The sequence below is a fragment of the Halictus rubicundus genome, chromosome 3, assembly GCF_050948215.1.
Source record: "Halictus rubicundus isolate RS-2024b chromosome 3, iyHalRubi1_principal, whole genome shotgun sequence".
Taxonomy (NCBI): Eukaryota; Metazoa; Arthropoda; class Insecta; order Hymenoptera; family Halictidae; genus Halictus; species Halictus rubicundus.
Genome location: NC_135151.1, coordinates 20,216,195 through 20,238,973, shown reverse-complemented (window position 1 = coordinate 20,238,973; position 22,779 = coordinate 20,216,195). Strand labels below are relative to the sequence as shown.

Here is a 22,779-nt window from a genome sequence, read left to right as displayed (position 1 = left end):
GAGGCTTATGTAGGACACATAAACAGTATCAGAAGCGTGTCGTTTTCAAGCTCTTACAATTGCGAAATCTTGCTTATAAATTTAAAAGATTAACTCAAATTGGTATCAACAACAAATATATAAATTTTTGGATCAAATACGGAATAAACAGTAACATAAAATTAGATAAACGCTAATTTATTAAATTCGATGTGAAAAACTCCCGTGCACTTTAATTTCTTTATACGTAACTCTAAAGGGGAGCAATGGCTGCGAGTAGTTAGGGGCAGCCACACCGGTTGCGAGTAATCAGGGGCAGCCATACCGGCTGCGAGTAATCAGGGGCAAGTCAAAGTGCAGTGTTACCAGATCAAGACTTGTTCCCCCACTTCAATTCCCCCTTCTACCGCGCTATTCCCAAGGAGAGGGGGTAACTTTCCCCTCAATTCGTGCACCCTCCCCTCACCTGGCGACACTAACGTCTACTAACGCGATCGCACCAATACGTTAGAAGAGGGGTTTGCACAAGGACGTCTTAAACAATGATTAGCCATTAAAAGTACAACAGTATTTAATTTCTAAAATACAAAATTGTAGAAAATAATTTAAACGCGTATTCGAAAAGTGTGCCATCACAATTTGCCCAGCTTTTCTGTATTTACTATTGTACATATTTACAAATAATTAAATCATTAGAGATACAACTTAAAATTCTGTATTGTGCTGCGCGCATGATATTGATGATCTATATTGATAACTTAACTGTAAAAACGTATGTATTATACAATAATCGTAATTATTATTTTGCGAATAAATATTAACATAAAACAATCGAACTTTAAAAACACTAAGAATGTTCAACATTTTTATATTCAAGGTTCTGACAGTGGTCGCTGCTAGAATTATCGCTAATGACGCAATTATCCGTCTCATCTTCAACCACTCCACTCGAAACCGGCAATTCGACACTGGAGGGTTTCATCGGACAAACGATTACAGAGATCTATAAAAATATATAAAAAAAATTCTAATTTCAATTTGGTGTCAATCAGTCTGAGTAGATTGGTGTGCTCTGGAAGGAAGAGGGAGAACCGTGTCGCCAACGGACAACGATCCCTGATGGAAAACTTGTGTTTCCGAGGACACTCCTCTGGGAGAAGTAAGATGGCTGTTTCGCATCCTAGCGATCGGTTCCCGACCCTTGATCCTGTACCACCCGCGATGCCGTTTGTGAAGTGGACTTGTAGGCTCAAATTGCGAAATTTCTGAACCGATTTGCCTCTTCGACGAGGGTGAGCTATCCAAAGTGTCCCTGGGACGTTTTCCCGGTCTCTGCAAGAGCGAGGCCGCGAACTGTGACATCGGAACGAATGTGTTCGATGTAGAGGGTCTTGGAACGATGTCTTCCCTCTGGGACACTTGTTCTCTTTCCATATTACCGGACATTGTCATGCCTGCGCATACAGTAACATAGAATTAGGTGAAAACAATTCCTCTGGAAATTTCCAAGAAAATGATAATATACCCACCAGAAATGCTTTTTACAACAGACTTCACAGCGTTAGCCACCGTGTAAAAGAGTCCACTGGAACTGTTACTGCCGCCGCTACTGTTCGACGAGCTTGAGTCTCTTCGAATATTGTCGATCATTTGGATCGAAGTAGAATAACACTCGTGACTCGAAACGCTGCAATGACTATTGACAGTCTTCGTTGAAGAGCTGCAACCAATAGAGTTTAGGTCGCTCTTCGACATATTGATATTGGAAGTGATGCCCTCAAACTTCTTCAAGCCAGAGTTTATAAGATCGCTGGTCGAAAGGTTGGATCTGTCCTCCATGACCATCATCATCACGAACCTCGTCGTACTAGAAGATCGATTATCATCCACGCTAGGTATGTTTGGTCTGTAATTTTCTTTCTGTATATTTTTCGCGTTCTCCTCGTAAATTTGTATCCGCGCTTTGTCCAGGGATTCTTGCGTGTCGGTCATAGTGTCGCAAGCCTCGAAGAACTCTTCATTCTCTGTCACGTTGTAGTTATTGCGCGTATTAGACTCCACAGCAGACTCGTACTGATCCGAGAATCGCACTTTCTTCAGGGAATCCGATCGTCTCCTGGAGTTCTCCTGGACGCATAAGCCGCGGGTGTCAGACAGTACTTCGCCTTCGACACCGGTGAGTTCCATGTCCTCGACTCTGTGGTTGTCGTTGGAATTGTGTTCTTCTTGCTCCTTCATGACGGCCAGCTGCATGGAATTGCTTCTGGGAAGATTGTCCGCGTTTCCGCGACTCGAGGACACCGAACGGAACGGCGTTTCCTTGTGTGAAACGGCAGACGGGAAGCTCACGTAGTAGCTTGTTCCGCTGTCCCGGAAGTCGCTGTGGATTTGGCTCTTCAACGACGGCGAGTTGGTCTTCGGCGTCTTCAATGAAAAGTCCGGAACTATTGGAGTCTTCAATTCTAGATTGTTTTTCTGGCTGACCACCATCGGGGTGCTCGTATTCCTCTGGAGCTCCGGGGGCGAGGTCAAGGAAACAAAGTTGCCATTGTATCCGTTTTCCTTTCCGTCTATGAATGGCGACGTTCCCAGTAGGGACTTTTGGTCGGAAGTCAGCGAATTGCGATGTCGAGACTTCCACCACTTGCAGGTGCCTTTATTGGTATGAAACACAAATGAGAGAAGTATGATTATCCTGATGAAATATTTATTATATATAAATAAGAGTAAACTGTATGAGAAGAATTACCGAACGACTCCAAGTCATTTAACTTTTTGAATATGTCCCCGCAAAGAGTACAATGCAGAGGCAGGTGAGCGGTCGCTATGTGACAGAACAGCGATTTATCTTCGAGCGATTGTAACGGAAACTTGTGGGTCGTACACAATGGACACTTCAGCTGCTGCTCCGTATGTTTCCTCTTCTCGTGTCGTTCCCGGCACTGGACACAACAGAATAACTTCTTGCACACGCAACAAGCTCGACTTGGCTGCCAAACAGGAAATTTTCACTACATTAGGGTTTTCGTACGTTCGAAATTTTAATATGTCATAATTCTTTCGATAAATACCTCGGCTGGTGTCATGTTTCGACTAGGTCACCGCAACTGGAACGATTCAATGTTTACTGTTTCATCTTAGACAATGCGCTGTACACGGACGTGCACGTGTACTAATAGCAATAAAAAAAACGATTCCAGCAGGAGGCAGAATTTGAAATCGATTAGTATATATCGAATAAACGAAAGTAAGAATTGTTAAGTACAAATGCCTCAAAAAATTGTTCATTATATTTGTAAAAGGAAAGGTGTAAAATGATGACCAGAAATCTGAAAATAGGAATATATTTACAAAATTTAACAATGATATTTTCAATTTTTTTTTATATACGTTGTATAATATGGAATGTCTTTCATTCGTTATTTTCACTTTTACTATCAGATAATGAAGCAGTCGCCAGTTCAGAAAGACCTAACGTATCTTTACTATTACTTTCTTGACTATCTGGTTGTACTGCTTTTTCATTTGTTCCTTTGCGTTTTTGCTTTGCTAGCTTCTTAAAATCTGAAATAGACATCGAGTCTATATTCTCTATTACAACACTAACATCAGGCTTCCTGAAATCAGTGTCTCTGTTTTCTAATAACAATAAGGCTTGTTCATATGGAGGCGCGATTGGTGTCTGTACTGGTTCATGGTACTCGTACTCCTTCCCTCCGTACTGGAATCAATCACATATAGATTTACAAAACTTTTATACCGTGGAAAAATTATATTTACATTACTGACATATGTAGATATCTTACATCTAGAGGATAACAGGTGTCGGAATCTGGCTGATTAAGGTCACCGCAGACGATAAACGGTACAACAACCCTATTGACCCCTGTCAGCTCATTAAAATCACATGGTTTGTGAGTCAAAAGAGGATTTAGCATATGAGGTGTATAACCCTCGGGGGGTGAATAATCTTTGCACACTACGAAAGCTTCTATGCTTGAATTCCGTGAACTGCTAGGTTTTGTGCAGTAAACATATGGAAAAAATATTTTCAACTGAGAGTAAAGTAGCGAAACATCTTTGGCTCTAAATATCTTTGCCACAAATGTGCCTCCTTTTCGGAGTATATGAGTTGTAATATTTAGGGCAGCTAGCAGCAGTTGTGATTGAATGTAAATGTCCATGTCATGAAGGCCTGTAACTATAGTTAATTGTTAAATTAGTATAGTCTTTGCTCATCCATTTGTAAATCTACTGTTCTCTGGGCATTGGTATTGCAAATTACCATCGGGTGCTCCATCACACACTACCAAATCAGCATGTTCATTGTCAAAATGTGCAATAATTTGCTCTGCTGTATTAGTATTGGTGATATCGCCTTGTATTTGTATAACTCCCTCCAGGGGCGCCATTGCTTGTAAGTCGACAGCAACAATTTTTGGAATTTTCGCGTCTCCATTTTCCAAAGCTTTCTTATAATTCTCACTGTGTGTGTAGAAATATATTATAAGTATAAATCACTAAAGAACGTCAATTGCTTCATACAGAATTAAGTAAAATTTGCATTATTCAGAAATTCTTGAATTTTATAATACACTCACTTTAATCTACGCGATAACACCTGACTCCAACTGCCAGGTGCTGCACATAAGTCTACTGCTTTGTTCACTCCTACGAAAAAAAAAATGAAATTAGGAAGTCATTGAATTTGAACTTATACCAGTTCGATATTCTTGCTAAAAATACAAACCATCCAATATGTCGCATTCATTGTCTATTTGAAGTAATTTAAATGCACTTCTTGCTCTCCAACCTTCTTCCTTCGCTCGACGATAATATATATCCCGTTTGTCTTTTGACGTTTTTCCCATTGTTAATTATATTGCGTGTCAATACTATTTATTTCTTTATAAGATTTATAGGTTAATTCGGATAAACATGGTTGTGGATAAATGAGAGCAAAATACTATAAACCTAACCAAAACCATACACACAGACAACATAGATCAGAAGTCTTGCGCGACGACACAGCGGCAAAGGGGTCCACGCTCGCAACCAATGGTTAGGCTTTGACGTCACACACTTTAGCCAATAATGGGGCTAGAATCGAAAATGATCCAATCGGATGGCTTACAGCCGCATTCTTGGTTAGTGTAGATATTGGCCAGGTTTTCTCGCGCATGCGCGGCGATTTTAGCATCAGTAATATAAAATTCTAGATAAAATAGGGTACCTTGATAACCTAGCAAAATTTTAAAAAATTGTTATTATTTCATTTTGAAAAATGTATAAAATGTGTATTTGTATTTGTATTTGTAATAAAATATTAAAATTTAATATACATATGTACATATTAAATTGTTCCGGTACTTTCCCGCCAATATCACTGTTCCACTACCTTTTTCTCATAATATAGATACGTTCCTATTTTGGGTGCACATGCGCGAGAAAACCTGGCCGATATCTCATCACTGATTTCACTCCAATGTGAGTTGATGCGAGTGAATGTGAGGCACGCGACACTGTGCGACACGCAGAGTATACGTAAACATGGTTATGTTGTTCAATGTCACGCTATTAACGATAAATTGATACAACAACTTTCTTCACAAAGAGTATTTAGGTATGTGTTTTCATTACATAATATTGCATAATTTTAAAATTTCGTTGGAATTTTTCTTTCGTGATAATAATTAAGTATGATCACATTGTTCGTATAATTAACTTCTTTTAGAAATAAAGGTCATGTCGTCCTGGAAGAAAGCAGCAAAATCAACACAGAAAACTCATAGAGAGAGACATCAGCCTGATTCTCGTAAGCATTTAGGTCTTTTGGAAAAGAAGAAAGATTATGTTGCTAGGGCAAGAGACTACCAAGAAAAGCAACAAACGTTGAAACTTCTACGGAAACGTGCTCTCAATAAAAATCCTGATGAATTTTACTGTCATATGATTAACTCTAAGATTGAGGATGGAGTGCATAGAGAAAAGAGCAAAGATGATACCTCAACGCCAGACCAGATACAACTGATGGAAACCCAAGACATTCGTTATGTTACTCACAAAAGAACGATAGAAGCCAAGAAAATAGATAAGCTTCAAAGTCAATTACACATGATTGATGCTGTAAACGAGGTTCCAAATAAACACATATTCTTCTTGGATGATTCAGAGGACATAAAAAACTTTGACTTGGCGAAAAGGTTAGACACACATCCAGCATTAATAAATAGGCGCACAAACAGGCCTAGGTTAAGCAGATTGAAGGACATGAAGATGCCAGAAATCGATGAAAAGACTTTGGCTAAAATTGAACAGCAAAAACACATGTCTTACAAGGAGTTACAAAAAAGGATTGATAGAGAACGAGAATTAACTATTGTACAGCAGAAGTTAGAAATGCAAAGGGTACTGAAAGACAAGAAAGTTACTAAACCTAAATTAATAGTTAAGGGCACAAAGGATTCTGCTCCAATATATAAATGGAAATTTGAAAGGAAGCGATAATTTACATTCAATCTCTTGTTTAATGAATATTATTTTTAACCGTGTACAATTTCTTACCAAATCAATAATCTACATACTATATCTGAGAACTTTCTACTTAATTGACAAGGTATCTACCGTATAACACAGTACTACCTACAGGTAGTTGTTCAATAGATGACAAGAATTTATGATTCACAACTAAAGATTTCTTAATAAATTTTTTTAACTGAGTGTCAGTAATAGAATATAATAATTTTATTGTAGATTGTTATTTCAAAGACAATTTTTAAACTCCTGCTTTTTGTAGCACAATCTTCCAGTAAATGAAGTGTTACACTCCAACAAGTTTTTTACACAAATTATTGTAGGCGTGTTTATGTATACGTGACTATGTGCGGAAACATGTTAACGTGTACAGATCCTAGATTCCAGGAACTAAGATCAGATTTATTATGTAGATTGATATTATACAGATATACAGAATTGTATTGAAACTAGGTTTACGGGACCTGTCAAAATGACATAATAAAAATCGCTAAAAGTTTTATAAACACGCGATGGTTATTTTTGTATAGTAATGTAGAATATTAATGCTCCGTAAACCTAGTGTTAACTTAAATTATTAATATCTATGCGACGTCATAATGTTGTAGGGATTTGAGGATCAGTCAATGATCATTTCTGTATCTTTGGGAGACCCAATTTGTATTTCCGAACTGGTTGTGCTTTATGGACCATTTGCTTCCTTAGGAGCGCAATTTCTGCCTCTTCTTGCTTCTGTTTAACCGCAAGCTCCAGTTGCCTCTGTTCTTGCACTTTCTTTTCTTTCAGTTTCAAAGTCGCGTTGTATCTTTTTCTTTCTTCCGCTCGTGTCTTTGTTCGAAGTGGATGGAGTTTTAGGATTCTCTAATATCTTCTACACTGGACACGGTACAAACGGTGGTTTCTTCCAAATCTGAAATATTTTACGCAGGAAGAATGTTATGTTTGAACGATTAGCAATATGAAGTTTGCGTCGATCAAGAAACACGAAGAAAAGAGTCACCTTGAACCGTATATTATACTTACTTCCGTATTCTTCTTCTTTTTGTTAGGACTTTGTAACTTCTGTCCTTTAACAATGTCATCGCAGTCCATTTTCGCAGCATTGTTATTGTCATTTTTATCAGTTTTATGCATTTTCATCGCTCTAGCTTTTAGATACTTAAGAAGCGGATTTGCTCGAAACACCTGCGGGTTTTTCTCATCATCTAAATTCTGTAGATAAGAAACAAATTGATAAATCGACCCAATATTTATACAAATTATAATCAATTAACTTCTTAACACGTTCGGGTTTATTATCGCCTTGTTTGCATTTATTTTCACCGTGGGACCCAAACGGACTTGTGGCAGTGATTAGTGGTGTCTTCACTTCCTTGCTCGTTCGTTTCGGTCTCTGTGAACTATTTGATTGATCAATTAAATTTCAATCGCATACCACTTGGATAACGGTGTCTTTGACTTTGGAAAAGTGAGTCACCGACCATGGGTAAATCGGCAAAATCGACGAATTGCGGGCCATCGATTTTGTGCGATTTTTTCCTCCTCCGGACTACTATACTTCCCCGATCTCACTTTGAAAATTTGTAGTTTTTCACGTTACCAAATGATTAAAATTTTCTTGATTTAATTCGAAAAGCGGCCATTTCTGACGAGTCCTATTTCGTTCAATTACCGCAGAGTTAATGTAAAATTTTATCTGAATACCTTGTTCATGATTTTGTAAGCGATGAAATGTTTGGTAAATAAAAATATAAAATATTGAAGTTACATCGGATGCGATTTAAAATTCTTTTTTGCCTGTACCTAGACCTCGGAGCCAAAGCAGACCACTTAAAAAATTACACTTTACATGTTTTACGAGTTACATTTTTTGCTCTTTTTGATGGTCAAAATGATTTCGTTCGGAGTCTTAATTTTGAAAATAATACTGTAAGAATAATGTTCATCTTGGTATCTCTCTTGTAATTGCATGTAGGATAAACTAACTGAACATGATATTCAAATGAGTACATTTCTTTGAATTTTTATACTATGATATAATTATATAAATGAGTAATCATTTAAACTATTTCCTTACAATCTAAGAATGTATCATTAATGTACTTTACAATGTAAAGCTTATTTAAGCTTCTCGATTAATTTTATTGTACAATTTCATTAACGTTACATATATTAACAATTCATACAATACCACTTCATAAATGACTGCAAATAACGTAATGTATGTCGGGAATATTGAATACGTGTGCATCTATGGATGTTATTGTATTATAGTGAACTTGTTATGTACGTTAAAACAAAGAATGTTACTACGTAATATTTGTTGATGCTGGTAAATATTACATTTAGCGGACCAATCTCCAACGACTTTGACCTCGACCTATGTTGTTAAGGACGTTGGTTTGAACAATTTTTTCCTGTACATTAATATACAAAAATCTTTGTGGATTAGTGACTATAGACGCGTTTCTAGTTTATTCAGTACCTACTTAATTGTTCTAACGAACAAAGCAATCTCATTATGAAATAGGCGTCAATACGTTCGTGGAAACCTAATCTAATCGAGGAATATTCGCTCGCATATCTCTCCGCAATCTTTCTATGTATGTTCTGCAGTGTTCTGCGTATGAGTGCCACTTTCAGGGTCAACGAAACATAAGAAATCAAAACAGAACGGTAAGTGTTGAAATGTCTGTATACCCAGTGTGGAAGATGTATTTAATTAAGGTAATTTTTGTGTGTATGGTCGGGTCTGCCACCTCACCACGCTAACTCCAACCAACTTGAACTATGTATACCTTCTCTTGGAAATTTTGTATATTATTGTACTTGTACTGAAGTAAGTGGCGGATTTGGGGGAGAAGAGCTATAGATATAGCTATGTAGGTCTTAGCTATACCTATAGCCCCTTCAGCTATACCTAGTGTTCCTGATTTCTCAACATTTTTCATTTCTCGAGAAATGAGAAATAGGACTATATTTCTCGAAAGTTTTTGAGTTAACTGAAAATTCATTTTCGAAAATATGTTATAAAACAAATGAGATTCATAAGAATTTTCCTAGATTTAAATTTCTCGAGAAATACTGGAACCTCTCTAGAAATGAGAAATAATCAATTATAAAATTTCTCGAGAAGGAACACCAAGCTAGGGATAGCTAGAGGGGCTATTCATCCACAAACCTACAAAGTTTTCTGCGATTATCTCGGAACCTAAGACAACATAAAGGTCAAAGTCATTGCGCTTCATCCAGCGCAAGTTGCGATAAGCATGTAACTGTTCACTATGCAGGAAATATATTTTTTATAATAAAATTGTACCTACATTTTCAATCGATACTTCAGGCACTCGAAATGATCGCTACACCTCATGAAACGTTACCTCAATGAAAAATCGAATCATTACATTTACGAGGTTGCCCCCATTAACTTGAAATATTATAGAGTCACGAATACATTATGTATTACGTATAAATATTAATCAATCAATATCTATAATCGTCGTTTCACTTCCCGGTTCTGTTATTAATTCCACATCCGGTGTGGTTTCTTCGGTTTCCGCTCTACGCGGTACCATCGTCGACATCGTTGTCGTTGTCATAGCGGTAGTTGTCATCGTAGTCATCGTCATCTGACTGCTGGACATTGCTGACATTCCAGGCTTCATTGTGGTAGTTGTTGCGGCCATAATTTTAGTTGTAGCAGTAGTAGCACTGCCCGTCATTTTAGTGGTAGTAGCAGCCATCATTTTGGTAGTAGAATTACTCATCATTTTAGTAGTGCCAGCGGTCATCGCTTCAGGGACCGTTGATATACTAACACAATCGTAATTCAGCTGCCATATTCGTTTCTTTGAGTAGATGTCCAGTCGAAGGCAAACCGTAATCGACCTTAAAAAAAAATATTTAATGACCAGGCACTCGAGATCATCTGAATATCAAAACATTACCTAGAGAACTGATTAAGCTCCAAAACGTTTATGCACGCGGTTGAGAAAACACAGCGCGGTATATCGATGCAAAACTTCAGCGGACTATAATCTGCGAAACGGAGAAATCAGTTCCGAAGATGTGTACAGTGTTTACTCTATATATGTCCCAAATGCCTAGCCGATAAAAGTCCTAGTCTTAGACCGTCGGTCGGCGTGGATCAAGGAATACTATCTCCTAACCGATACATGTCCCTGGCTGGACCCGTGTTTTGTACATATATCGAGTAAACACTGTGTTTGGAAAAATAACGACGCTGCAGTCACCTGTAACTTTTCTGGATTTCAGTACGTCCGAGTTTAACGTCACGTCAATTCTCACTCCGTTTCCCTGGTAGACGAAGTTAACGCAAACTGCACAAATTGCAGATTTAAATGAAAAAAAAAAGAAGAAGAAGTAATGACTCTGCGAATAATAAACGCCACTACGTTAAGTAATTACGCACTTACGATTTTTCTCAGCCTTGATGAACAAAATGGTCACAATCTGGCAACAAGAACACGCGTAAGACGTCGGACAGGTGCAAGATGGCCGAATACTCGTCACGGTTTTGTAAGCCAAAAATCCATTCGCGATCGGATACCCTATCACACGTTTCATTTAATTCTATTTCAAAAAGAATGAACACGAAACAAGGAAGTGGACGTAACAAAAAAATACTAACTTTCTTCTGTGACAGTAAGGGGCCAGTGAAAGAAGAAATGCAACCAAAACGAAATTAGGGCGTTGCACGTTCTAAAATTCATGCTCAGAGTGTTCCAATGCATGCTTCACTATGGTGCACTCACAACTCTATTACCAATACAGGTTGCACCTCTCTCGATTCCAGCGAGCACCGCCGATTGTTATTCCACTAAACAATATTGTCAGATTCGTCCTCGGCTCGGTGATTTCCCCATAGAACGTGCAGGATGATCACCGAGATATAATGAAATCATTTCTTTGCTGCACCTGTTTGTTATGTTTATTCGCCGCTTTCTCGAACGCGTATTGTTTAATGTCGAATTCAATTGTCTCGCAATATTTTCTCGAACGCGATACATTGTACTTTAAACTGCGAATTTGATATATCCATTATAAAGAGCTGAACAAATATCAGTACATTTTTAATGACTCATAGTATTTTGAATTATAAATTATTTATAATTATTTATAAATTACAAATTCGAATTATAACACATACAACAATTGATGGTGCTTAGAAAGTGAACGATCGAGTTTGCTCCAAAATGGAAGAGACATGAAACAATAATTTTCTCTCACAGTATGTAGAGTGGATGATATAAAAATGGTCGACATTTAAATTACGATAATTTCGTAAAACCATAAGCCACTCATTTTAAAGCTCGAGGCCTCTACTTTCGCAAAGTTCGTTTTCCTTTAAGAGATTTGTACAGGGTGTCAAAAAATTATATGCCACGGCCACCATAGCGTGATTCTACACCTACGATTTGGTGGAAATTGACATAAAAAACTCCCCGCAAAATTGACCTTGACCTTGTAAAACAAGGTCAAAAAAACAAAAATTTTTTTGTTTAATCGTGTTCTACTGGTCATAAGCATCAACTTTGTGAAGGAAACCATGGGTCGCATCTCAACCGTTCTCTTAAAAAATTATGTTGCATTTCTTATAATTTTTGCAGCTTCTTTCTTTCATTCTGTAGTTAGGGAAATAGGAGTATCATGATTATGATAATTTCATACCTAACGAGATAGCTTACTGATGGTACCCGCTGTATGATAGTACGCTATTTACTTATATATTGGCGCTGGACGTAAAAAATTTACAAATAAAGAAGCTGCAAAAATTATAAGAAATGCAACATCATTTTTTAAAAGAACGGTTGAGATGCGACCCATGGTTTCTTTCACAAAGTTGATCCTTATGACCCAGTAGAACACGATTAAAAACAAAAATTTTTGTTTTTTTGACCTAGACTTTCAAGGTCAAGGTCAATTTTGCGGGGAGTTTTTTTATTTCAATTTCCACCAAATCGTAGGTGTAGAATCACGCTATGGTGGCCGTGACATATAATTTTTTGACACCCTGTACATGACGTGGCAGGCGGGGAACTGAAGACCAATTTTTAAAAAATGAATGTACGATTTTATTTACTGTTCTGTAGAACAAAACTGAGGAAGGGCGTAACTCGCGACAGAGGAAAATATTGTGTTTCTTCATAGATCAAGTATGTCGTCGTCGTCGTCATCGTCGTCGTCGTCGTCGTCGTCGTAATCGTAATCTTCTTCTGCATCGTCGTCGTCATCTGGTAAGAGCACTACTTGACCTATTCCACCTCCATCCTCAGGTTTAACCAGAGCTAAGCCGTTCGAGCCGAATCTCAGACAATCTAATCCGACCTGGAAATGTGTGCGTCCATAATGAACCGACTAACGGGAAATCTTATAGCTGGAATAATCTCGGCTTAGGCGAGTTACCTTGAACAAGGTGGTCTCTCGAAATTTTCCTTCCATGTTCACGCACATGTGAATGTTTCTTCCTTGGAAATAAATGTTGTAGAACCTGATGCAGGCCTTAACTATCGGCAGTCGTGGCACTGGCACGCATAACGGCCGAGGATTCTTCCCTGAAACAATTGCCGTTTATTCTGACCCTCCATTTTGGTACACCTGAGTCTACTTTCGCGAGCCACTGTTTTATGCTGAAGAGCGTGATCGATCAACCTACCGGAAATCGTTCTCGTGTACAGAACTCTGTCGTTCATCGAAACCTTTGCGGTGAAGCTGAACTCGTCTGCGTCGTAGGTCACATTTACGCAAGCCTTTTGTTTCCAGGTGTCGAACAGAATCCTCGAGCAGCATCCGCAGATTCCTCCGCCGCATTGGCAAGGTCCTTGCCTGGTCGCGGTCACCTGAGTACTATGGTTCGTAGCAGTATTGTTCGCTTGCTTCAGCAATCTCGCGAACTCCGCTATCTTCTTGAAGTCCTCCATCGAAAGCGCATTGTTCACCGAATTCTTCGACCTCTCTTCCTCTTCGACGACCCTTTCGTGAATCCTCTTCGCGGAACTTCCGGCAACAAGAAAAACGAGGAAAAGGAAGCAATAGATCTTCATTGTTTGTCTGCGAATTCAGTCGCCGCGAGAGGACATCTTCGACGAACGATCGAAACTCGACTGACCGGTTAACGGATATCTTTACGGTGACCTCGTTTTATGGAGAAATTTAGGTTTGGCTGGAGCTGTTTATCCATATTCGATCGTTTGGTCAACTTTTCTGGAAGCTGGACTCCGGAAGAAGGCAAGTTTCGCCGGGAAATCGAAAGTACGTTCGCGAGGGAGCATGCAATTTGGATTTGTACAAAATGTTGTTCGTTTATTCAGATAACGCTTTATCTACAATCTTAACAGTACGGTTCACGTTACAATATTCAATGCTAGATTAACTCCTCCCGACAGCGGTGCCCGGGTACATTTTGACCCGCAGTATCAAAATCGTCGTACAATTATCAGTTTCTAGTGACTAAATCAAATAAATAGCTACACGTTACCCTATATAAATATCAGAATGATTTTAATGGGCCTGCAAGATGTACCTTCAGAAAAATGTTTATCAATGGCACAGTTACAAAAATGGTCCAAGTGATAAACGATGAACTGAGATCTCAGAGATTTTGGGAACGAATAGTAACGCAATCAAACAAAATTTTGGTGGAACAAGAGAATACCGAAAACCATGAAGATTTGTATAAGCAATTTAAATAGTTTGCACGTTATAAAAATAGTGGCCTAGTTATTCAACTTACATAGAAAATATGTACATAATATTTAAGTCCCTGAGTAAATATAAATGATATTTCGATCAGTAAATATACATTATCTATAACATTCGTTTGATCCAGGCTCTTGTCACAATTATGGGTAATGTCTATACCAATCAATGTCAGATAAATAGTTAATATAAATTAATTCGGATACATCTTATAATTAGTTAGACGGAGCATAGTTCGTCCAGGGTCAGAGCTTAAGCTGCCCAATCTGAGCTTCCTCTTCAGGGCTTAGCGTCGACGTATAGTTCACGTAAGCCTCCAAATCTTGCTGCTCGAACTCCACCTCGTCGTACACTTCCGGTTCCTCTACTACCGTATACGTTTCAACAGCCGCCGCATCGGTAGCGTTCCCGATTTGGGTCCAAGAGACTCCATCGACACCGACTTTCACGCAATTGAAGTGCAAGGTCATGATCGGCGAGCCAATAAAACGAGTTTCCAAGTCGATGCAAGCGTGAAGGTTTCTTCCCTCGGTGTACAGATCGAAGAAACGAATGCAGAAGTTCACGAAGGGCAGATAGGGCATTGGGGTGCACAGCGGTGGCGGGTTTCTAGCTACGGTGAAGAAATTTTATAAATTATAGAGGGCAACGTGGCATTTCTTTTCACACAATATTTTATATTGAAATACAGGTATATTTTATTTGAACAGTTCTTAGTACTTTGCTAACTGGGAATTTTGTAATATTTTTTTTTTAAATCAACAGTTCAGAATTTCTAAATAAATTTAGAAATTATTTCAAAACCAACAGAAATTTTTTTCATACTTCAGCAATTTTTCAGAATGAATGTAACAACTTACCAGACGAGGTATTGGAATTTTATAAATTATAGAAAGCAACGTGGCATTTCTTTTTACACAATATTTTATATTGAAATACAGGTATATTTTATTTGAACAGGTATTAGTACTTTGCTGACTGGGAATTTTGTAATATTTTTTTTTAAATCAACAGTTGAGAATTTATAAATAAATTTAAAAAGTATTTCAGAACCAACAGAAATATTTTTCATTCTTCAACAATTTTTCAGAATGAATATAACTACTTACCAGACGAGGTATTGGAATTTTATAAATTATAGAAAGCAACGTGACATTCCTTTTTACACAATGTTTTATATTGAAATACAGATATATTTTATTTGAACAGTTCTTAGTACTTTGCTGACTGGGAATTTTGTAATATTTTTCTTTAAATCAACAGTTGAGAATTTCTAAATAAATTTAGAAATTATTTCAAAACCAACAGAAATTTTTTTCATACTTCAGCAATTTTTCAGAATGAATATAACAACTTACCAGACGAGGTATTGGAATTTTATAAATTATAGAAAGCAACCTAACATTTCTTTTCATACAATATTTTATATTGAAATACAGGTATACGATTATTTCAACAGTTAATACTTTGCTGACTGGGAATTTTCTAATAATTTTTTCTAAAATCAACAATTGAGAATTTCTGAATAGAAATTATTTCAAAATCCAGAGAAATTGTTTTTCATACTTAATATTTCAGAATGAATACAACAACTTACCAGACAAGGTATTGGAATAGATCTCTCTCTCGTTCATGGTCAACGCCATGTTAATGGCCAACGCTGAGGAGTCGTAGGTGAACTTTGTGCACGCGCGACGATTAAAATTGATCGAGGTCAGATTGATGCCGGTGCAACAGCTACATTGGAGATTTTCGCATTGGCAGGGCAGACCTCGAAACGCGATCTTCGTTGACAAAGGATCTCTGCTAGTATCTTCCAGTTCCGGCTTGAGATTGACTCCGGTGTCCGGGTTATAATAGATGGCATTATATTTGGCAAGATCTGTTTCGAATAGAATTGTTAATATTTCGATTCGATTCGTTTTCTGTTAATAAAACTGAGTGTTTACCTATATTCAAACTTTTACCTATACTAACAGTTTCATTGTCCAACTTAACAGCGCGCACGTTTTGCACCGCGAGAAACAATACGAAAACACACAACATCTTGGCCATCATGGTCCCCGAAGAGAAAGGTCCGATGCCGATCGGTTCTGGTCGTAGACTGAAATTAGGCTGTGATACGCACGACCACTCCACGATGTCCCGACCCGCATTAATTATACATAAACTTTCGATAGAAAGCGAGCTTGGGGGACTCGAAGGGACAGGCGAGAGTGTGTATGTGTTAATGTTTTTTTTTTGTGTTTCTGTCCTCCATTTTCCTTCTTCTTTTTTGGATTCCGAAGACGTTATCCTCGTGCTGGGACTAGTCAAGCAACTGCTTCACTATAAATAGAAAATTCTTTGGAGTACAGCTCCAAAAACTATTTCACAGCAAGTATTGTAAAAGTATTTAACACTAATTATTTTATTGAACAGCCGGGCACCTCAGAACAGTTTCCGTTCAATTTCCATTTTCTCTCGAACGGCAATAAGATATTTTGTTGTCTGTCTGTCAGACTAACTATGATTACAAGGGTTCATATTTACAGTTGAAGAAAACTGGACTCTGTAAAAGTACACATTTATTCGATTCGTTTAATTACAATTTCAATAAATTAATTACAAATTCAATAAATTAATTAAATAAGTACATATAAATACGTGCATGTCTTAAATAATATAATATTATACTAATCGAGTAATCCGATATGGCTGGGGTCGCGGACGCCGTTCGCGACTCGTCTGATTATGTTCGATTCCCGTCTTCGTATCGATATTTTCAACGTTCCTTTCGTGTTCGTCGATAATCGTTTACCAAACAAAAAACAAATAGAAAGAATTCATCAGTCTCGAATATTCCTTAATCTAGCCAACAGTGATCCGTTTGGACAAAATTTCTCCGTGACGAGAATCCTGTCTAATCGACGGATCTCTATAGATCTATAGTCCCGATTATCGAATGACTGGCGCGAGAACGGTCGTCAGCTCAAGGCCTGATGACTTTGCTTCGACGACCGCTTCGCGAATGCCTGCTCCTCGCCAGAAGTCCGCTGAGGCCGAGCTCGTAATCGTCGTCGTCCGCTTCGGAGCTTTCGTGATTCTTCTTCACTTTTCTCTTCTTCGCATTGTCCTTCTCGTCGTAGACCAGCGCACTGATCACAGCGTCCTCCGCCTCGTCGTCATCGTCGTCCAGGTCCTCTAGATCTTCAGCTTTCTCGTCATCCTCTTCGGCATTCTCCTGTTCCGTCACTTCTTTCTCGTCCTCGTACTCGTCTTCCTCCTCGGTGTCTTTTTCGTCGTCATCGCCGCTCAGCAATTCTGCCTCTTCGTCGTCGTCGTCGTCGTCGTCGTCTAAGATATCATCGTCATCGTCGTCGTCGTCTTCGTTGTCTCCTTTAACCGGTTTCTTCGCAGGCTTCTTCTTCTGATCCGTCTCGGTTTCGATCGCGTTGATGCTCGCGCTGGTCAGACTAGGCACCTTGTTGACTTGCAACACCACCTTCTTCGTGGGGAGTTTTCCTGGCTTCGCGTACGCCACCACTTTGTTCGACGACTCGGTGACAGTGTCCGCGAACTCGTAGACCGGTTCGGTGACGGAGAACTCATCCGAATCCTCCGCGACGTTGTCCTCCGGCTGAATACTCTGAACTGGAATGTACTCGTTCTCTTCGTCGTTAGTGACCTCTGCGCTGTCCCCGGCGATTAGGGGCTCGGTATTCAAGGGCGCCGCGGCCGTAGGCTTTGTCAGAAGCGGAATCGTGAATTCAAGAAGAGGCGCGGGTGTGGTGACCTTCGGTTTCTTCGTGGCGGTTTCATCGTCCCCGGTTATGATGTCCAGTAAAGCTCCGAATCCAAGAACGTCGTCGTCGTCGTCGTCGTCCTCGTCCTCGGCCGACGAATCCGGTACGGAGTTGGTCAACGGAGAAATCTCCGAAGGGTTGTCGGCATCGTCATCTTCGTCGTCCTCTTCGTCGTCGTCGTCGGAACCCAGACCGAAGATGTCGTCGTCGTCGTCCTCTTCCGGCGTGTCTGTTTCCACCACTGGCAGGGGCTCTGCCGGGCGTAGCTTGAGGCCATCAGGGCCAAATCTATAAGGAGGAACAGTTTCTTCAATGAAGCATTGCAATAGTAGTCTTCAAGATATGCTATCTTTACTTAGGTTAATTGATTTCCTTCCTGAGGTTATTCGAAGACACTTTTTCCTTTGAGAAAATTCCCTCCGCGGCTTTGTTGACGAGTTGTGAACAAAAACACACGGACCAATCAGGGCGCGGCTACAACGGGCGGATTCCGGCTCGGCCAATGCCAACGCCACGCTCAGCGGTACCTGTTCCCTGATTGGTCCGTGTTTTTCGGCTAATAACTCCTCAACGAAGCCGCGGAGAACATTTCCGCAAAGGAAAAAGTGACTTCAAATGACCTCAGGAATCACCCCTCTCAAGTGCAACATTTTTGGGACAGCCTGTGTATGGTGTTGTTTTATCTTGATACTTGGGACATTGGATTAAAATATCTGTCTTGGTCTAAAAACGACCAAGGTTCATTTCGGTTCAAGGTTTCTGCCATATTCTATGTCTCCCTCAATTGTAAAAAATTTTTCAGGCTTTCCGTTGACCTGGACGAGTTGGAAAAAATAAATTTGATTACCTGAAGCAGCTGACACGCAGACTCGCTTCCAGTTCCGTCGCCGATTGAAGCTCCAACCCGAGACAGGCTTTGAAGTGGTTCTTGGCTTCGCGTTGGATCGAGTAGATCCGGCCGCAGAATTTGGTGAATCCTCCGGGTAACGGGACGCACACCGGTCGCGGGCTCTTTCCTGAAAATCAGGCCGGCGCCGTTATTATTAGTTGGACAGATCTAACCTTTTAGAAAACGCATTCCTTTGTGCGATCATTTAATGTATGCGAAACTTTCACCTTGGCGCGCGGTCGATCCGGGCACGTTGATCGGCCAGGCGACACCTATGCGTTATGAATAACTTCGCTCTGACACGACGCGACGCCCAAGCGCCCGACGCTCATACACCGGAGAGAAATGAATTTTTTTCGGAACCGCGAACCCCTGACCGACAAAATCCACCGTTTGCCTTTGTGCACGAGGGATCGGTGAAAGTCGAAACGAGTTTCTCAAATTCCGGGGGGGGGGGGAAGAGAGGAGTCGAAAGAACCACTTAACAATTAACACACTTTTCGGATGATTAGCTCCTTTCGCAAACCCGGCGAAGGTTCTAAATAATGATACAGCAAAAGACCCGGAAGGAGTTGCCGATATTTCAAACCCGAAGCACACTTTTTCTGTTATTAACCCTTTGCACTCGAAGCCATTTTAACTCTAAAACGAAACATTTCTTCCGACCTAGAATATTTCCCTTTTATATATAGTTTTTCATATTGTACATACGAAAATAGTGCAATTTACTCGTAGAGTAATGAAATGTTTAGTAATTTATTCTATACAAACAAATTTAATGATGTAAAAAATATTTTGAATAATGATACAGCAATTTCGAGTGCTAAGGGTTAATCTGCTCATTGAAAAAAGAAATAAACGTCTACGCAGCTCCTGTGTCTCGAAATTAGTTAACATAAATTTCATATCGCATAAAAATGATTTTTAATTAATCGATGAAACTGAAACAGTTCTTTGTCCTCCAAAGATGGAGATTTATCAGGGCAGAAGAAACGAAAATATTTACCGTTGACGATAGTGCTGGTCAAGATGTTGTCACCGAAGCTGAGCTGAACCGCCAAGTTGTCTCCTTGGAGGTACTGCAAGGACGCGCATCCTAAAATTCAAGAATCCATGTCACGTAATTATCTCTTCCGCGGGCACAGTTGAAGAAACAAGTATAACGTGCCGCGGACGCGTTACATCGTTATCTGAGCTGTTATACTTTCTATTATGTCCGCGTTCTATTATCTGTAATCAAATCACGAAGTAATTACCTGGTCCCTGCAGTTGCACCAACGGTATATGGAAGTCCCGGCAACAGTTGCATATGTTCTCGTTGCAAGTGCAGTATCTGTTGACATTATCGGTCGCTTGTTTCAACGACAGCGTCGATACGCCCGCGTTGCTCTGCTTCGAACTATTGTCGCTGATGGCTCGTTGCTCGGTCTGGTTCAGATCTATAAAAACATTCCAGCTTTGCTATTATGTACACCTCTTAACGCTATAGGCGCACAAACTATAGTTTTATGCGCTCGTGCCTAATTTAAAAATGCCGTTGTACCGCGTCTGACTGATTAAAACGATCGAGAAACGAAATAATATCCGCATTTTGCAATAAATGCAGAAAATTTCGCAAATCTGCCGCGACTAAAAATAATATGACAAATATAGTTACTGAAAATCAGTAATTCCAAATTGTTCGGATAGTTTTATTGCAAGTTCGATTAATTTTCCAATGACCAAGAAGAAGAAGAAAATAATCGAGAAAAGGTCAAATCCAAGGTCAAACGATTGCATCGAAACCCGGCTAAGTAGAAATTGGATAATTGCAAGTAATATTTACTGTTCTACGTAACAAAACACGTGAAAGTGGATTACACGTTGCACAGGTAAATCGACTCTTCGGTAAACGAAGCGTGAATAAACCCTCTTCCGCAGTGTGTCATCGACAGTGAGCATTCAGCTCTGATATGCTAACATACTAATTACCGTTGCTTCCCTTTCAGCGGGGAACTTGACAAAAACAAATACAAGGAGCGCATAGTATCATTACCGATAACTCTGCCGTAAGCTGCGAACGCGATCAACAGCAGAATCAACAGCAACTCGACGACCACCGACATCCGCATCTTCTTGCTTCCTCTGCAACGGAAAGATCAAGAATGCGATCAGTGTCTCCCACGGTCGCCCTATATGCGAAGACACGTGCGCCCGTCGTTCCCGTGGCGGGCTCGCATAAGTCAAGCGACCGTGCAATCAACGTTCCACGATTTTCTGTATTTAATAAATAAGGTTTCAATAAAGGACGCGTTAGGTCCCGCTTTCGTTGCATCGCGGCGCATTGTTGTGCAAAGTGTAAACGAGTTCCATCCGGGACACTGAAAATATTAAGACGCTGTTCCATCGTATTCGGAAATACTGTCTCTCGTACAGCGTCTTAACACTTTACCGACCGCTAGCCTAATCGGCTTTTTGTCCCCGACGCTTACCGACCGGTAGCCAGTTAGTTTGTTAAATCTGCCGACAGAATGTGGTTACCCTGTTTCTGTATCTAGTGTTTATACACCTTCAGCGTCTGGCCAGCCTAGTATGATCTGACCGTCGTTAACCAGTTAGCTGTTTTTGACGGGTACACACGTCACGAAGAAATGGCAATATTTTGTGTTACGACGAGTACACTCGTCGAAACAGGTTCATTTTTACGACTCAATTTAGGTACACATTCTTCAAAGAGGTCGAAACAGCTGGTTAAGCGGAAACAGAGCCGGTGAGAGGGAAATATTTGCAGTCGAGTGATCGGTAAGAAGTGTGTAGGGTGTTCAACGGCTAAGGTAAGGTGTTAACTGAAGGGTCCAAGAGGACAGGTGTCACGGAAGCGGTACAATACCTTTAAAATTTACAATAGAATACAATACAATATATTAAACATTCGGGTGTTCTTTTGCAGCGACTTACCTTCGGCTTGAGAGCACTAGCGTCGCGGGACTGCGACGAGATTCTTTTCCGGCGCGAGAGAAGAAGAGCCACTCAGAAATTGCTTGACAGGAAAGCTAACGGAACCGCGAAGCGTGTCACACGGAAACAGCGGATGCGGCAAAACGGTGCGAACAATACGACCGCGTGTTACGCTCGTTAACGATAACGTATCGCGAAGGGTGAAGCTCGGTCGTTTGTTCGCGCAGAGAGCAATCATTTCGAGCAGAGAGTGCACGCGGGAGGAACGCTTTTCTGCCGAGAATTCAGCGCCGAGCCGCCGCGCCGGCTCGCACGAGGTCTGGAAGCTCCTCCGTCAGTCGGCGACCGGTTGACCTAAATCCCGGTCACGGTCAAAGACGAGTTGCGCGCCGTTCAGCTGGGCACTTCGGTGACTCGATTAAAGGAAGCACGTTTGCGGACGCACATGCTTCCCATTGTCTTCGCGGCCGTGATTGTACGGTTGGAACGCGGGGAAACGGTTCACGGCACGGCCACGGTATGTTTAATCTACCTGTCTCATGCTGATAACATCAAGGGAAAAAAAAACTGGTTTTCATTGATGTCTCTTTTTCTCTCTCGTCGTCTAGAGAACGCTGATGTTTGTGAATCGTTTCGATTCAAGTACCCGGCGCGGAGATAACAAGCGTTTACGATGCCCCCGGAAGCTGATGGAAAGATTGCGTCAGTGGCCACGAAGGAAAGTGTCCGCAAAGAGAAGAGGTTCTTCGGGTTTGTTCAGAGAAACGACGGGGACTTACCTGTGCGTTGACGGACGAAATCCAAGGTAAAAATGTGATCGATAGCCGGGCGATCCTTCGGAAAAAAACGTCTCTCCTCGTCGCACCCTTCCGCTCTTTTTTCCGACTCTTCGTCTTACGGAGGCCAATGTCTAACTGAAGTTGCCGCCCAACTCCC

General features: G+C 40.3%; 7 protein-coding genes across 7 annotated transcripts; 1 reads left to right on the top strand and 6 right to left on the bottom strand.

Annotated features, from left to right (window-relative positions):
- Positions 1-756: 756 nt before the first annotated feature.
- LOC143352919 (uncharacterized) lies at positions 757-3,170 on the bottom strand. Its single transcript, XM_076785954.1, has 4 exons — positions 3,051-3,170; positions 2,729-2,969; positions 1,509-2,633; positions 757-1,433 (listed from the first exon to the last, which is right to left on the bottom strand). The coding sequence occupies exons 1-4, from the start codon at positions 3,063-3,065 to the stop codon at positions 1,024-1,026; spliced, it is 1,791 nt and encodes a 596-aa protein (XP_076642069.1). The 5' UTR covers positions 3,066-3,170; the 3' UTR covers positions 757-1,023.
- A 221-nt stretch (positions 3,171-3,391) lies between these two features.
- On the bottom strand, positions 3,392-5,014 carry Trm7-32 (tRNA methyltransferase 7-32). The gene is made up of 5 exons (XM_076785955.1): positions 4,730-5,014; positions 4,581-4,650; positions 4,265-4,464; positions 3,786-4,180; positions 3,392-3,700 (listed from the first exon to the last, which is right to left on the bottom strand). The coding sequence occupies exons 1-5, from the start codon at positions 4,848-4,850 to the stop codon at positions 3,392-3,394; spliced, it is 1,095 nt and encodes a 364-aa protein (XP_076642070.1). The 5' UTR covers positions 4,851-5,014.
- Positions 5,015-5,470: 456 nt separating this feature from the next.
- On the top strand, positions 5,471-8,280 carry LOC143352918 (putative U3 small nucleolar RNA-associated protein 11). Its single transcript, XM_076785952.1, has 2 exons — positions 5,471-5,602; positions 5,714-8,280. The coding sequence occupies exon 2, from the start codon at positions 5,725-5,727 to the stop codon at positions 6,484-6,486; it is 762 nt and encodes a 253-aa protein (XP_076642067.1). The 5' UTR covers positions 5,471-5,602; positions 5,714-5,724; the 3' UTR covers positions 6,487-8,280.
- A 1,712-nt stretch (positions 8,281-9,992) lies between these two features.
- LOC143353019 (uncharacterized) lies at positions 9,993-11,246 on the bottom strand. Its single transcript, XM_076786113.1, has 5 exons — positions 11,165-11,246; positions 10,950-11,084; positions 10,767-10,853; positions 10,461-10,551; positions 9,993-10,401 (listed from the first exon to the last, which is right to left on the bottom strand). The coding sequence occupies exons 1-5, from the start codon at positions 11,244-11,246 to the stop codon at positions 9,993-9,995; spliced, it is 804 nt and encodes a 267-aa protein (XP_076642228.1).
- Positions 11,247-12,678: 1,432 nt separating this feature from the next.
- On the bottom strand, positions 12,679-13,577 carry LOC143353018 (uncharacterized). The gene is made up of 3 exons (XM_076786112.1): positions 13,190-13,577; positions 12,940-13,088; positions 12,679-12,861 (listed from the first exon to the last, which is right to left on the bottom strand). The coding sequence occupies exons 1-3, from the start codon at positions 13,575-13,577 to the stop codon at positions 12,679-12,681; spliced, it is 720 nt and encodes a 239-aa protein (XP_076642227.1).
- A 900-nt stretch (positions 13,578-14,477) lies between these two features.
- Positions 14,478-16,290, bottom strand: LOC143353017 (uncharacterized). Its single transcript, XM_076786111.1, has 3 exons — positions 16,200-16,290; positions 15,830-16,114; positions 14,478-14,845 (listed from the first exon to the last, which is right to left on the bottom strand). The coding sequence occupies exons 1-3, from the start codon at positions 16,288-16,290 to the stop codon at positions 14,478-14,480; spliced, it is 744 nt and encodes a 247-aa protein (XP_076642226.1).
- An 898-nt stretch (positions 16,291-17,188) lies between these two features.
- LOC143353016 (uncharacterized) lies at positions 17,189-21,100 on the bottom strand. The gene is made up of 5 exons (XM_076786110.1): positions 20,942-21,100; positions 20,163-20,345; positions 19,913-20,002; positions 18,865-19,033; positions 17,189-18,305 (listed from the first exon to the last, which is right to left on the bottom strand). The coding sequence occupies exons 1-5, from the start codon at positions 21,015-21,017 to the stop codon at positions 17,204-17,206; spliced, it is 1,620 nt and encodes a 539-aa protein (XP_076642225.1). The 5' UTR covers positions 21,018-21,100; the 3' UTR covers positions 17,189-17,203.
- Positions 21,101-22,779: the final 1,679 nt, after the last annotated feature.

What these genes read in the sequence shown, in the direction of transcription:
- LOC143353016 (XM_076786110.1), bottom strand. Translation starts at nt 21,017, where the DNA reads ATGCGGATGTCGGTGGTCGTCGAGTTGCTGTTGATTCTGCTGTTGATC. An exon ending in GACCAGCACTATCGTCAACG is followed by an intron (nt 19,034 to 19,912) that starts GTAAATATTTTC and finishes CCTGATTTTCAG; the next exon opens with GAAAGAGCCCGCGACCGGTG. An exon ending in CTGCGTGTCAGCTGCTTCAG is followed by an intron (nt 18,306 to 18,864) that starts GTAATCAAATTT and finishes TCCTCCTTATAG; the next exon opens with ATTTGGCCCTGATGGCCTCA.
- LOC143352919 (XM_076785954.1), bottom strand. An exon ending in AAATGACTTGGAGTCGTTCG is followed by an intron (nt 2,634 to 2,728) that starts GTAATTCTTCTC and finishes ATACCAATAAAG; the next exon opens with GCACCTGCAAGTGGTGGAAG. An exon ending in TGTTGTAAAAAGCATTTCTG is followed by an intron (nt 1,434 to 1,508) that starts GTGGGTATATTA and finishes CTGTATGCGCAG; the next exon opens with GCATGACAATGTCCGGTAAT.
- LOC143352918 (XM_076785952.1), top strand. Translation starts at nt 5,725, where the DNA reads ATGTCGTCCTGGAAGAAAGCAGCAAAATCAACACAGAAAACTCATAGA.
- LOC143353017 (XM_076786111.1), bottom strand. Translation starts at nt 16,290, where the DNA reads ATGATGGCCAAGATGTTGTGTGTTTTCGTATTGTTTCTCGCGGTGCAA. An exon ending in CAATGAAACTGTTAGTATAG is followed by an intron (nt 16,115 to 16,199) that starts GTAAAAGTTTGA and finishes TATTCGAAACAG; the next exon opens with ATCTTGCCAAATATAATGCC. An exon ending in CTATTCCAATACCTTGTCTG is followed by an intron (nt 14,846 to 15,829) that starts GTAAGTTGTTGT and finishes TCTTCACCGTAG; the next exon opens with CTAGAAACCCGCCACCGCTG.
- LOC143353018 (XM_076786112.1), bottom strand. Translation starts at nt 13,577, where the DNA reads ATGAAGATCTATTGCTTCCTTTTCCTCGTTTTTCTTGTTGCCGGAAGT. An exon ending in GTACACGAGAACGATTTCCG is followed by an intron (nt 13,089 to 13,189) that starts GTAGGTTGATCG and finishes CAATTGTTTCAG; the next exon opens with GGAAGAATCCTCGGCCGTTA. An exon ending in GAGAGACCACCTTGTTCAAG is followed by an intron (nt 12,862 to 12,939) that starts GTAACTCGCCTA and finishes ACACATTTCCAG; the next exon opens with GTCGGATTAGATTGTCTGAG.
- LOC143353019 (XM_076786113.1), bottom strand. Translation starts at nt 11,246, where the DNA reads ATGAATTTTAGAACGTGCAACGCCCTAATTTCGTTTTGGTTGCATTTC. An exon ending in CCTTACTGTCACAGAAGAAA is followed by an intron (nt 11,085 to 11,164) that starts GTTAGTATTTTT and finishes AACGTGTGATAG; the next exon opens with GGTATCCGATCGCGAATGGA. An exon ending in GAGCTTAATCAGTTCTCTAG is followed by an intron (nt 10,402 to 10,460) that starts GTAATGTTTTGA and finishes TTTTTTTTTAAG; the next exon opens with GTCGATTACGGTTTGCCTTC.
- Trm7-32 (XM_076785955.1), bottom strand. Translation starts at nt 4,850, where the DNA reads ATGGGAAAAACGTCAAAAGACAAACGGGATATATATTATCGTCGAGCG. An exon ending in GTGTTATCGCGTAGATTAAA is followed by an intron (nt 4,465 to 4,580) that starts GTGAGTGTATTA and finishes CTACACACACAG; the next exon opens with TGAGAATTATAAGAAAGCTT. An exon ending in ACACCTGTTATCCTCTAGAT is followed by an intron (nt 3,701 to 3,785) that starts GTAAGATATCTA and finishes GATTGATTCCAG; the next exon opens with TACGGAGGGAAGGAGTACGA.